Genomic DNA, 14,679 nt, shown 5'->3' with positions numbered 1-14,679 from the left:
AAAACTTTAAAAATCAAATTTCAAATATCCCAGAAAATAATATAAAAAAAATAAAGAAACGGAAAATATGAAAGAAAGAGTAGGTGAAGTGACTGACAGACTCAGACAGCAGCACTCAACTAAGAGCATTCCAGAAGGAGAAAGAAGACAGATGAGGGAAAGAAAAGCAAATCAAATGTCATGGATCATGAACAACTCAATGTACAACCCAAGACACTAGAAAAGTACAAAATAAACCCACAAAAAGTGCGTAAGATAATAAAAACAAAAGCAGTAATTATAAACTAGAATGTTCTGGTAACAAACTGAAAAAGGGCAGTCCAAATAAACAAGTAAACAAAAACATATAGGCCCATTTCACTTAAAAAACATAGATGTGCAAAATATCAATAAAATATTAGCAATTTGAATTCATTCATATATTAAAAGAATTAATACACAATATATGAATAGGTCTTATTAAGCAAAAGTTAGAATGGTTCCAAATTAAGAAATATTTTAATGTAATTCACGACACTGACAAAAGAAAATCATATGGTAATCTCAATGGAAGCAATCTATTTTAAAAATATAATGTGGTAAATTTAAATGCCTTAAATTTAAAAAGCAAGTTGGAAAACTGTATAGTATAATCAAATTTTTGTTAAAACAAAACAAATATATAGATGCAAAAGCTTATAAAGCTCAAGAGAAGGATATACACTAAGCTATTGATTTGATTCTGGGTGATTCTGGGGGGGTAATTTGGAGATAGGAAGCTTTCTCATTTTATTCTCTACATAACTATAATGTCTGAATCTTTCCTGTTAAAGGACTGTGTTCAGTGTAGATTGTGACACCAAAAATGAGAATATATCACAACACTACTCATTCGAAAAAGGCATAGTGCTGACAAGTATTTTAGATGCTAACATCTGATGTCATTTTCCTGAAAAGCCACAATGTAAATATAACTTAAGTCAGTGCTTCACACTTATTATAAACAAAGTAATTACATTATAACCATACAATCTTTGTAAATGTACTTATTAATTCTCCATAGATCTAATTGACATTCCTGTCTCAGTCTCTCTCTTCAGATAATAAAAAGGGCTGGAGGGATCAGTGAAGAAAGAATTTGGGGGTCTGGATGGCCTGTGGATAGTTGATTTTCCTAAGGCAGATATTAAGTACCTCTGCTCCCTCTGAAACTGGGGTCAGTGTAATTTAAAAGGTCAGTTCCATTGCCATAAATTGTTTCAAAGTCCACAGACCTCTATAAAAAGCAATAAACATTTAGGTAAGCGGTCTGCCCTAACACCCCTACTTCAGTTTTCAACCGTTACCAATATCCCAGACACCAAAGGTCAAACCCCAGAGGCAATTACTACTCAATCTTTCTGTCCCCGCATATCTTCACACGGATTTAGAATGGAGACAGGGAGACTTGTGAGTCTCCACTATAGTCCAGGCATGAGTTACAGTAACACAGACGCTAATGAACTGATGCCTGGGATATAGCAGTTGATTCACAACAAATCTCCCTGTCTCTGTTCTTTCTGTTACACCAAACTTGAGTATTCTTCAGTTATCTTCCAAATAGATGTTATGTCATTTTTCATTAGAAATTGTTAATTAATATAATTTAAAAATTAACAATTAACTTGGAAATTGTCTAGTACAACTTCCATTTGATGCAGGGATTTCTTCAATAGAGTCTCTGATAGATGCTTAAAATCTGTAAATGATATGTAACCAACTTCTTCCAAAACCAGGAAATTCCATTTCTATAATTAGTATTTTATTGCAATGTTATTTATTAGGTTTAGTTAAAATCAGTCTCCAGGAAGTTCCATTTTCTAAAACCTACTATAGCTGCATGTTGCCTTTCAGAGACAATATAGTTGTCTCAAACTATATTGACAATTTAGAAAGAAAAGAGAATCTTGTAACCTATGAGTTAAAAGACATGGAAGAAAATGGAATGCACATTGGAAAAAACTTCCAACTGTTATTATTTGCAGGTAACATTATCATATCAGAAAAAGCAAACGTCTACAAACTAGGACAATTAATAGGTAAATTTAAGATTTCTGGTTACAAGATCAGTATTCAAAAATCAATTTTAAATCTATATATCAACAACAGAGAAACAGAAAATTAAAATTTAAGAATAAGACTTGAATAGAATCAAATAGAAAAAAAGTAGCAAAAACATGTGCAAAAGCTCTCTATCAAAAATTTCGAAACTAAAATCTCAGTGCATAGAAAGATAAATACCATGTTTAGGAATTGAAATATTCACCCTTGTAAAGATGGTAATTTTCCCAAATTTAACCTGTAAATTTTATGCAATCACAATAAAATTTCTAGTAAGTTTTGTGAGAAAACTGGCAGGCTGGTATGAGAGACACTAAAATTAAAATGTATTCAGAAACCTAAAGGGCAAAGAATAAGCTAGGCAATCTTGAGGAAAAGTAAGAATGATTTGGAGGACTTCTATAACCATACATTAAGACCTATCATAAAGCAATAGTAATTAAGGCAGTACAGTATTGGCAAAAGAACAAACTAATAACTCAACGAAATGCATTCCAGAAGCAGATCCATACCTATAAAGACATAATTTACAGTAAAGTTGCCACTAAAATGCAGAGGGAAAAAGATCGTCAGTTCAATAAGTGGTGACGGATCGATTAAAAATTCAAGAAAAAAAATGTTTCTGGGCCAGGTGCAGTGGCTCGCAGCACTTTGGGAGGCTGAGGTGAGCGAATCACAAGGTCAGGAGTTCGAGACCAGCCTTACCAAAATGGTGAAACCCCCATCTCTACTAAAAATACAAAAAATTAGCTGGACATGATGACGGGTGCTTGTAATCCCAGCTACTCAGGAAGCTGAGGTGGGAGAATCGCTTGAACCTGGGAGTGGAGGTTGCAGTGAGCCGAGATCGCGCCACTGCACTCCAGCCTGTAGACAGCAAGACTCCATCTCACACAAAAACAAAAGTGTCTGAACTCTTTACTGATACCATATACAAAAATCAGTACTATATTCATAAAAGATCTAAATTTGAAAGATAAAACAATAATGCTTTTAAGGGAAAGATAGTAATATATTTTTCTGACCTGAGAGTAGGCAAGAATTACTAAATAGAATATGAAATGAATCAACCACTGAAAAAGAGATAAAGTGAACTATTTTAAAATTATGAACTATTTGTCATCAACAGTGGCCATTAAGAGAGTTAAAAGACAAATAATAGACTAAGATATATGTCTAACAAAGGATTTGTATCCAGAATACATAAATAACTACTACAAAGCAAGAAAAAAGATGAACAGTTTAGTAGAAAAAAAAGGCAAAAAATTAAAAATACATTTCATAAATATGATTACCAACTAGCCAATAAGCATTTCTAAAGATATTTAACCTTATTAGTCAAGAGAAACATGAAAATTAAAACCATAGAATGGTTAAATTGAAAAAGGAGAAAACACCAAGCGTTGATTAGGATGTAGAGCAAATGAACTCCTATATACTACTAAAAGAAATGCAAATTGATACAAATACTTTGAAAAATGATGTTGCAGTGTCAGTTAAAGTTTAACATGTACATATCCTATAGACTGGAGGTTCCATCCTTAGGTATAGAGCCAATAAAAATTCTTCCAACTGTTCACCCAAAGACACCCAAAAATTTGATGTAAATTTTTTTGAGTCGTGCTGTTCATAGCAGCACGACTCAAAAAAAACTCTAGATGAAAACTCACAAATGACTATGAAGAATAGGGTGGATACAGCAAAAAAAAAAAAAAAAATATATATATATATATATATATACACACATAACCTAACAATAGGCTAAATCTCATAAAATTAATTTTAATTTTGAGGTCGGGCACATGGCTCACCCCTGTCATTCTAGCACTTTGGGAGGCCAAAGGGGGTGGATCACAAGGTCAAGAGACCATTCTGGCCAATAAGGTGAAACCCCATCTCTACTAAAAATACAAAAATTAGTTGGGCATGGTGGTGCATGCCTGTAATCCCAGCTACTCAGGAGGCTGAGGCACAAGAATTGCTTGAACCTGGGAGGCAGAGGTTGCAGTGAGCCAAGATCCGTGCCACTGCACTCCAGCCTGGTGACAAAGTGAGACTCTGTCTCAAAAAAAAGAAAAGAAAGAATTATATGTATATATGAAAAGAACTCAAATGGAGATACTTTCTAAGTTTTTATAACAAGAAGATTCAAATCTATCAAAATGTCAATATTGTTTAAAATTTAACTGAAATTCAATACTGTCCTAATTAATATCTCAAGAAGATATTTAATTTAGAATATGGGGCAAATAAATAAAATTTAAATATATAAATACATACAACCTTTATGAAAAAGTCCCAAGCCACAACTAATCAGCGTTCAAGTAGCTGATATTTTATGGAAGCTACTCAGGGAGAAAACCTGTGTTCTTTAGTACATATTCACTGGGACCTCTATTGCCAGTAACATAATTCCAGAGGGCGCTTGTTGTAGCAAGTTGCCTGAGTTCTGTAAGTGACTCAACCAGTGACTCAGGTAAATGCTAATCTATTTTCTATCACTATGGATTTCTCTATTTGCATGTGCTTAATGGCCTCTATTCTCAAAGAATACATAGTCTAGCCCACAAACTTTTAACCTTTCTACCACAATCCTTGGAATCACATGTAAGGTACATTTAGTAGCACCTGTAATCTCCTTCCACTTTGGACTTTATAATCCACAGGTTAACATTCTTGTTAGCTTTTCCTACTCTTCCTTTTTCTCAACACTGCTTCCCTCACGATCTTAATATTGTTATTTTAATAAGGTAAGAAAGAAAGAACTCCAAACAAATCGGAGACCCAGAAGCCATGCCACCCCCGCCCTTTCCCCACTTCACATATTCATCTCTTTTCAATAACACCCCGTAGGCCACCAAAAGCGATCTTATTTCTCTGACCTCGGTCACCTCCTGGTCAGGTATGCAGTCTATCCTTTCCGAGTGGGGAATATCCGGGCACTCTGGAGTAAATGAAGTATCTGCATAGGAATTAAAGGATAAAGTTGAAAATGTGTAGTGTAATCACAGCTCCAGGAAGGAAGCCAGCAAAGTTACAGACTTTCAGTCAATTCTCCACACAACAGATCACCAGTAGCTGGTATCTACATTTGCATACAATGTTTAACACTTCTCCAAGCTGGTATCTATATTTGCATATGATGTTTCACACTTCTCCAAGGTTAAACACGTTTATTTCTACTTTGTTTGCTTTTTATACAGATACAATTTATATACCATAAAATTCATCCTCTTAAAGTATATGTCAATGGTTTTTAGTTAAGAAGTGGTACAACCTATGACCACTATCGAATTCCAGAACAATTTCATCACCCCAAAAAGAAATGACATTCCCATGTTCTCCCAGTTCCTCCCAGTCCCTGGTAAACACTCATCTATTTTCTATCACTATGGATTTGCCTATTCTGAACATTTCCTATAAAAAGACTTTTTCTTTAGTCTTTAAAATTTTTTCTTTAAAATTTGTGGCCTTTTGTGTCTGGCTCCTTTCACCTGGTCTACGGTTTTGCAGGTTAATCCATGTTGTAGTATGTATCAGTGCTTCATTGCTTTTAATGGCTGAATCACATTTTGTGTGTGTGGATATACCACATTTTGTTTATCTATCCATCAGTTCATGTACATTTGGGTTGTTTCTACTTTTTGAGCATTATACATAATTCTGCCATGAGCATTCAAAAGTTTTTCTGTGAACTATGTTTTCAGGTCTCTTGGTTATATATCTAGAAGTGGAATTGTTAGGTCATGTGGTTAACTCTATCTTTAGCTTTCCGAGGAACTGACTAAGTTTTCCAAAGTAACCACACCATTTTGCATTCCCATTAGCCATGTAGAACAATTCCAGTTTCTCTGTGACCTCAGCAACACTTGTTTTTATCTGTTTTTAATTATAGTCATCCTAGTGGGTGTGAAAGCGATATGTTATTGTTTTGACTTGCGCTTCCCAAATAACCGATGATGTTGAATATACTTCCATGGGTTTAGTGGCCATTTATAGATTTCCTTGGGATAAATGTCTATTTAAATGTTTTACTCATTTAGAAACCTTTTTTAAAAAAAATTTGGATTTGTAGTATTTCTTTATACATCCTAAGAGAATATATTATCTTATATTCCAATGTATTATTTTAGAATGTATAAAGAAATATATTTGCAAATGATGTATCTGATAAGGGCCTAACATCAGATATGTCATCTGCAGATATGTTCCCTGAATCTGTGGATTGTTGTTCACATTCTTGACAGTTTTCTTCAAAGTGTGCTTCAAAGCACAAAGTTTTTTTCAATTTTGATGAAGTCCAATTCACCTATTTTTTTCTTTGGTTGCTGTGCTTTGGGTATCGTCTAAGAAGCTGTTGTCTAATCCAAGGTCACAGACATTTTTATTTATGCTTTCTTAGAGTTTTATAGTTTTGGCCCTTATATTTAGGTTTTTGATAAATTTTGAGTTAATGTTTATATATGCTGTCAGGTAGGGATCCAACATTATTTTTTGTTGTTGTTGTTACCAGGGAAGACCTGATTAAATAGCTGGGAAAGTCTTTTTTCTTACTGTTTTTTCTTTAGTCTCTTATATACAGGCACAGCTGCTTAAAGACACCAGATGACTCAGGCTACATATCAGAAAGATATTATTGGCCTCATTGGAAACAAACACCTTCACTCAACATTAGCTATTCTTACTTTAGCCTTTATCAACTTTGTGGAATCTTCTCCTCATAACAACAGCAGAAGTAGGACTGGCTCATGAACTCCATGAACCGTCTGAAATCTAGAATTTCATCAGAATTTGGAGGAAACAGTTACTGTGGGCATTAGCAGGTGTCCTTTAATGCTTTTGTTTTGATTCAAAACAAAGCCCCCAAATATATTCACTATCACTATCTTTATGGCTCTACATTTGTTTGTGTATATATGTATATATTTCAGTAAAAATTTGTCTTAAAACTGGTTTCCTGCAATATGCAACAACATGGATGAACCTTGAGGACATTATGCAAAGTGAATTAAGCCAGTCACAAAAGGACAAATACTCTGGGATTCCACTTAAATAAATTATCTAAAATAGTTAAACTCATAGAGGCAAAGAAGAGAATGGTGGTTGTCAGGAGTTAGGGGAAACAGGGATTGCAGAGTTGCTAATCCCCATGTATAACATTTCAGTTATGCAAGATGAATAAGTTCCAGAAATCTGATGTACAACATCGTTTCAATACATAACAATACTGTCTTATACACTTAAAAATCCAGTAAGAGGGTAGATGTTATGTTAACTGTTCTTACCACAATAAAAACAAATTGATTTTAAAGCCCCCCTTTCAACCCATGGAAATACATCTTCAAAAAAGAAAAAAAAAAAACCCCAGAGAAAAGTTCAGTATGTAAGACAGTTAAAAGCATAACTACTCTGCATAAATCAGAATGTGGTTTAGGGTGAATGCAAGTGTGAAAATCTAGTTTAATATCAAATAAAAGAAACCAATTATTCATATACACTGGATAGCAATCTTATGAGACTTGTAATCTAAAAAATGTTTTAGAGGAGAGAAGTAGGAATAAGCTCAAAATGGCTTATATCAATGGTTTTCAGATCATCTTTCAAAGTTATAAATAGTCCCTAGAAAGTGTCTTAATGTTTACTGTGGAGAGAGATGAAAAGAGATGGAGCAGGTAGGGTTCTACTATCAGGACAGCTTCTTTTCACTGTAGGCTCAATTCACATCTGTAAAGTGAGTTTGTCAAGCAGAACAAAGCCCAAATTCAGCTTTACTGAAAATACATTTTTGAATTACATACATTTTATTATTTAGAGTACAATATGTGCTTGAAAGAGAAGGCATTCTGTTTGATGCTTCCGGGTGTCTGAGAGAGACAGCGAGAGAGACAGACAGACAGATAGAACAGTTTCAAAGGCACCTATGAAGAAACTATAGCTATGTATGTTGGTATAACCAAGCCAACTTAATGTAACCTCCCTGTAACCTTCGTTTCCTTTTCCATAATATAATGGGGCTGGAGGCACTGTTACCTTAACAGTCCTTTCTCATTGAAGGCAGTATGACTTCATGACTCTGGATTGAAGGGCAGGCATCTGGTGAGCCTAATTTTGCATCTTGTTAAAATTGCACCAAATGGGGCTTGGGAGACCCTAAATATCACTATCATTCAGGGTTTCAGTGCAGAAAAAGAACACTTATCTTTTGGAGTTTAACTTAAACTAATTGGGGATGTGAATTTTGAATACCGCAATGTAGTGGCATATTGAAAAGTAAAAGAACAAAATAATCTCTTTGGCATTTAGAGGGGACTCCCTTTACCCAGCCTTCCAACCCACAAGCATCTCCTTTACCTGAAGGTTCCTCCGACACAAGAAGCAGCAAGAGGATATCTATGACCACCACAATTAGGCAGAAGATGATCAGAAGGACTTCCAATACACTGAGCTTCCTTGCCATCTAGATAGACACAGATAATTGGGTTAAAACAAATCACAAAGCCCCACCAATCTAAGAGGATACATAATCATTGTGATTGTGAAATTGTTTGCAAGATGTGGTTGTTTGCAAGATGACCTTGATTATCAGCATCCTCTTTACATAATCTAAAGATTATTTGTTTCCATTTATCAGTGTCCCTAATTAACTCTAGCTTTACATCCAACACCTGTAAAGCCCTTGACTTTTTTGCATGCAGAGGAATTGAGGATTGTCCAAGGAAAAGTATATCAGGCATGAAGAAGTGAAGGGAAAATGTTGTGGAATAACACACAGAAGATAGATGAGGGGCTGAAGTAGCTCACAAAATCCTTTAGATGTCACTTTGATCTTCACATCCACCTAATGTAGTAGACAGGAAGGTATGCTCAGGGAGAGAGAAAATAGCAAAGCTTGAATCTAAGTCTTCCTCTTTCAACTGCCCTGCGGATGATGCTGAAGTCACTGTTTAGGCTGTTTAAACATCACTGACATGCTTAAGGATCTGGTAGCAAAAACATCCTGATGCCCAGGATGAGGCTTGCTGGTATGTTCACACCACACAACTCACAGAAATTTGGTGGATCCCAGTAACCCTGAAGATCATTTACTGACCCAAAATTTAAAATATTTTCTATATTGGAGGATGTACTGAACTGGGAATCAAAGGGCTTGAATTCTTGTCCTGATTTTCTTACTAACAGATGGGCTATTTACCTATTTGGACCTGTATTTCTTCATCCACAAAAATGAGATCAGACACTGGATGTGTTCTCGTTTTTCTGCTCTGATTACAGTAAATCTAACATTATTACATGTCTCGCAGATCCATGACAGCCCTCAGCTGCCATGCCTTCATCGCCATTCCATCTCCATCATCCCCAAACGTTAGCTAGCCCCTGGAATTTATCATCCTCAGAACTGTTCCACTTTTGAAATTGTAAATTCATATGTAAATGAGCAATGTCCTTTTACTATCCCATTGTCTTACTTTATTTTATTTATTTATTTATTTATTTATTTAGAGACAGAGTTTTGCTCTCGTTGCTCAGGCTGGCACAATCTCAACTCACCGCAACCTCTGCCTCCTGGGTTCAAGCGATTCTCCTGCCTCAGCCTCCCGAGTAGCTGGGATTACAGGTATGTGTCCTGTAATCCCAGCTAATGTCCTGCTAATTTTGTATTTTTAGTAGAGACAAGGTTTCTCCATGTTGGTCAGGCTGGTCTTGAACTCCTGACCTCAGGTGATCTGCCCACCTCTGCCTCCCAAAGTGCTGGGATTACAGACGTGACCCACTACACCCGGCCTGTCTTACTTTATTTTAAAAAAGTATTTTATCACATCAAGGCTACTGTTACCTTTCCATTTCCTTTTAATCTCTTAGCTCTTCCTAGCTGTTAGCCTGAAAAGACCTAGGCCTCAGTGTTGATTATTTCACTTGTCATTGCTCTCATCTTCCTTGTTCCCTATCTGCTAACAGAATCTGCAGGATGAAACTATCCGTCCAAACATCTGCCTCTGTGCTGACACACCTAGCTCAAGGGAGATGCCACTGAGGCTCATAATCTCCTAAATAAACTGGGCCTGCAAGCCAACTGATGGTCTTGACAGTGCCTCTCACTTTTCACAGCAGTAATTTTTATTTTATTTTATTTTATTTTTTTGGAGATGGAGTCTCACCCTGGGAGTGCAGGGGCATGATTTCAACTCACTGTGACCTCCACCTCCCAGGTTCAAGGGATTCTTCTGTCTCAGCTTCCTGAGTAGCTAGGACTACAGGTGCGTGCCACTACGTCTGGCTAATTTTTTGTATTTTTAGTCGAGATGGGGTTTCACCATGTTAGCAAGTCTGATCTCAAATTCCTGACCTCAAATGATCCACCCACCTCGGCCTCCCAAAGTGCTGGGATTACAGGCGTGAGCCACTGTGCCTGGCCTCGTAGCAGTAATTTAAAAAATTGATCCTTCTATCCTTCTTTTCAGGCCTGACCGCTATTACCTACACTCTTATTCTCATACAATATCATCGCTGATATAAAATAGAAAGTAACTATTTTGCAGAAACTACTCCATCTCTCTGCTTCTCAACCCAAGCTTTTCCACAAAAGGTTATTCACATCTAAGTAAATTCTTACTTTTCCCCCTCTATTCTCAGTGAAACAGTTTTTCCTCTTCTTGTGTAAGTATAACCCTTGCATTTATTATCTAGATCTCAAAGCTGTTGAATTTCTCAAAAATCTTATTCTGCCAATTATCTCTTCTTTTCTTGCAGAATCAATTTCACTCTCTGAGTATTTTTTCTTCATAAATATACGCCAAATCACCTCAAACTCTGTTAATGACTCCGTGTGCTTCTCCAGGTAACATAATAACTTTCTTTTTCCTTTCATAGCTAATCCTCCAGAACGATAATTCCACACTTTCTATATTCCCTTCTTCATATCGTCTTGGCTGTGTTTTCTGCATTCCACTGGAAATGCTCCCACCAAGGTTACCAGTGACATCATAGCTGAATACAATGGACACTGTCTTGACCACTTAACCACTTCCTCCTCCATGAACCTTTCCACCTATGGATTCCTTGATAGGAATCTTGGCTTTCCACCTATATTTCTGGCTTATCTTCAATATTCTTTGTAGTCCCCTATTTCTTTTCTTCTTCTTTTTTTTTTTTTTTTTGAGACATAGTCTCGCTCTGTTGCCCAGGCTGGATCTCGGCCTGATCTCGCTTGATGGCACGATCTCGGCTCACTACAACCTCTGTCTCCCAGGTTCAAGCGATTTTCCGGCCTCAGGCCCCCGAGTAGCTGGGACCTGCCATCATGCCCGGCAGATTTTTCTATTTTTGTAGAGACGGGGTTTCATCATGTTGGCCAGGATGGTCTTGAACTCCTAACCTCAGGTGATCTGCCTGCCTAGGCCTCCCAAAGTACTGGGATTACAGGCATGAGCCACCACACCCGGCCCTATTTCATTGAATGTTTGATGTCCCCCAAATTCTGATATAGGTTTCTTTTTTAAACTATGCACACTCCTTGAATAATCTCCACCCCTCATGTGACTTTATGTGACATGTGATGGCAATCCAATCTGTATTTCTAGCCCAGGGATTTAGATTCATATATTAAACTGCCTGTTGGATGTCCCACAGATTCAACCAAATTTAACATGTTTAAACCTGAAATCATCTCTCCCCACACTTCAGTCCCAGTTCCTACCAATTTGGCCAAATTATTTGTTCCTCAAATAATTAATAACTTGAGGAATAGAATCACATTAAAAAAAAAAAAAAAAAAAAAACACCTAGGAATCTTTTTTTAATTCCTCTCATTCTGTTAGTTCTCACAGCCATTTACCAGTTCAGTCAGACTACTTTTCCGGTATCTTTGGGTCATTACCCAAGTGACCAGCACAAACAGGGTCATTTGGTTCTCCTATATTCAAGCTTTTAATGGATCTTTGAATAAACCAAAAACCCTTTAGCTTTGTGATCAAAGGTCTTCATGGCACCTCCTAACCCCAGCTGCTCAGCCTCTCCTCTCCCCATATTCCCACCATACTAAACCAGCACTTACGCAGCAACAAGCTGTTAAATATAAGTCAACAGGGACAAAGAATGTTCTCGCTCTTGTTTTTATGTTTATTTTGCATCTCCTCTTACTTTACATTTCCCTGTATCCCTGCTCTTCTCAACTCCTCCCCAATGCCATGACCATTTCTACAAATATTTTATACAGGTATATAGCTTCAATTTTTAATTAGAGTAACCTTTAGGTTAATGTGTAATAATTCCATAAAAGAAGCAGTTTAATATTGAAATAGAGGTAAGGAACTAGGATCTACAGGGAATTTGACAACAGGCTTTTAGGAAAAACCCTTACCCTTGGAAACTTGAGGTTTGGGATTAAAATTGGGGTTTATTAACTATTCTTTACTATTTACCTAAATTAATCAGTTGTCTCTCTTTTAGTCTAAATTATTTAAAAGATATACTCTAATCCCCATAAAATATATATTGTATTACTGTATTCTCATAAAATCCCTGCATTGAAGCTGATCAGACAGATATCACGATTTCCATTTTACAGATGAATATTAAGGAATTTTGTCTAGTCACAGTTAGTGGTGGAACTGAGACAAACACAAAGAGCCGCTACTTTTTAAAATAGTACTTGAATACTCTCTCCACAATGTGTCCTAGGCTTCAGAGCTTAAAGACTTAGAGGATCGGTCTCCAATGGTGGAATTTCAGGTAGTGAAAGAAGTATGAAGGACCTACCCCTGAGAGAGCTATGGTTATCAAACTTCATTTCTTATACATACAGCCCACAACTCAATACCACAGCAAACGCATTATTCATCAATTGGTCTCTTTCTCCAAGTATTATTTCTCTCTACAGGGAGACTTTTTTCTTTCTAGCCTGTAAAAATCAGCAGCAGGGACCCACTCCACAGCCCCTCAATCTTCCTAAGGGAGCAGGTTCAGCACCTTAGCTCAGGAAGTTCAGGAACGCTGGGAATAACCCTAGGTATTTTCCTGCCTTAGGAGCTATTGCCATTCAGACAGAGGACAGGATGGGGGTTCCGAAAGGTAGAAATTCTTCCCTACTTAGAAACCCTTCCTGCCCAAAGCTGGGAGGAATTCACCTTCCTCCAAATCCATGCCATCTTGAGATAGTTTCCAGAAGGATCCCAACTGTTTCCTCTGTCCTTAATTTCTCCCAGTGAGAGAGGAGGATCTCACACCAGACCTCCCCAAACCTGTCCTCCAAACACTGACAACACACACACATACACACACACACACACGCACACACGTCTCTCCTCTCCATCAACTGTCTCATCCTCACTCCTCATCTTTTATGGAAAAGGAAGAAAATATTAAGTCCAGGAGAAAAACATGGGCATCCAGATCACTTAACAGAGCAGCAGACAGAAAATCACACAAAGAGAAAGGGACCCCCCTGCCCTTGTTCAAAGCACTGCTTGCATGGAGAAGCGCACTCACCGCATCACCTTTTTTCTGTGCTGTGTCTCTCCCTCAGCGATTCATAGGAAGCACTGAGCAAAGGTAACCGGGCCGAGGTAACCAGCTTCTGCCACGATTAATTTATTGCCCTATAAAGTTGACAGTAACTGGAGGAGGGGAGTGCATATTCCAATAGATCATAAAAGAACCCTTGCTCTCCATGTGACATAGAATGAAAGCTCCTTTTGTTAATAAAAGGGGAAGGTGGTGTTTTTTCTAATCATTGTCCCTCCTCTGTATCCCTGTTCATATCTGATTACTTTGATTGTCAAGTTATGCTTCCTCATCTGTACATGTAGCCTAAAGGGCTCAAGAGCTAGGGTCTTGTCTATCTTCTTCACTGTTGTATCTCCTGTGCTTAGCACTCTGCCCAATATCTATAGTTCTTTTTAAATGTATAGCTATTTATTTAATAAGTAAGTGAAAGAAGGATTAGCTCTCGGTTCATCACTTTGTTCTTTTCTCCATTTTCATTCCTCAGAGTTCTCTTGGTATAACTCAGCTTTTCATTAATTCAAATGATCCTTTCTACCAATTATTCTAAATAGTGAAGCACCATTAAGGTAGAAATTATGCAAACCTGTCCGGGCGCAGTGGGTCACCTGTAATCCCAGCACTTTAGGAGGCCGAGGCGGGTAGATCACCTGAGGTCAGGAGTTCGAGACCAGCCTGGCCAATGTGGTGAAACCCTGTCTCTACAGCTAGGCGTGATGTGATGGCAGGCGGCTGTAATCCCAGCTACCCAGGAGGCTGAGGCAGGAGAATCACTTGAACTCGGGAGGCGGAGGTTGCAGTGAGCTGAGATTGCCCCATTGCACTCCAGCCAGGACAACAAGAGCAAAGCTCCATTTCAAAAAATAAAAATAAAAAAGAAAGAAAGTATACACACCTAAAGTGGGAAGACGCCTCTAGTGGATATTTGTCATATTCTTTGATGGCTCAGCATCTTTCAAAACTTCTTGCTAAGATGGGGGAGGTGGGGAGGGAGACAAGGGTTGAAACACTATCTACTCACTACCTAGGTGACAGGTTCAATCACACCCCAAACCTCAGCATCCCACACAATATATCCTTGAAACAAACCTGTATATGCGC

The 14,679-nt window shown here is 37.4% G+C and overlaps 1 protein-coding gene across 1 annotated transcript in view; it reads right to left on the bottom strand.

The window, feature by feature from the left end:
• The window catches only part of MGAM2 (maltase-glucoamylase 2 (putative)), a 103,434-nt gene extending 94,898 nt beyond the window's left edge, over positions 1-8,536 (bottom strand). Inside the window, exons 1-2 of the mRNA XM_025380084.1 lie at positions 8,431-8,536; positions 4,962-5,041 (exon numbers count right to left, since the gene is read on the bottom strand). Coding sequence (XP_025235869.1) covers positions 4,962-5,041; positions 8,431-8,536 — 186 coding nt within the window. The remainder of the gene's footprint in view (positions 1-4,961; positions 5,042-8,430) is intronic.
• Positions 8,537-14,679: the final 6,143 nt, after the last annotated feature.

The sequence above is a fragment of the Theropithecus gelada genome, chromosome 3 (assembly GCF_003255815.1).
Source record: "Theropithecus gelada isolate Dixy chromosome 3, Tgel_1.0, whole genome shotgun sequence".
In the NCBI taxonomy this organism is placed as follows: Eukaryota; Metazoa; Chordata; class Mammalia; order Primates; family Cercopithecidae; genus Theropithecus; species Theropithecus gelada.
This window is presented reverse-complemented; position numbering and strand designations above follow the sequence as displayed.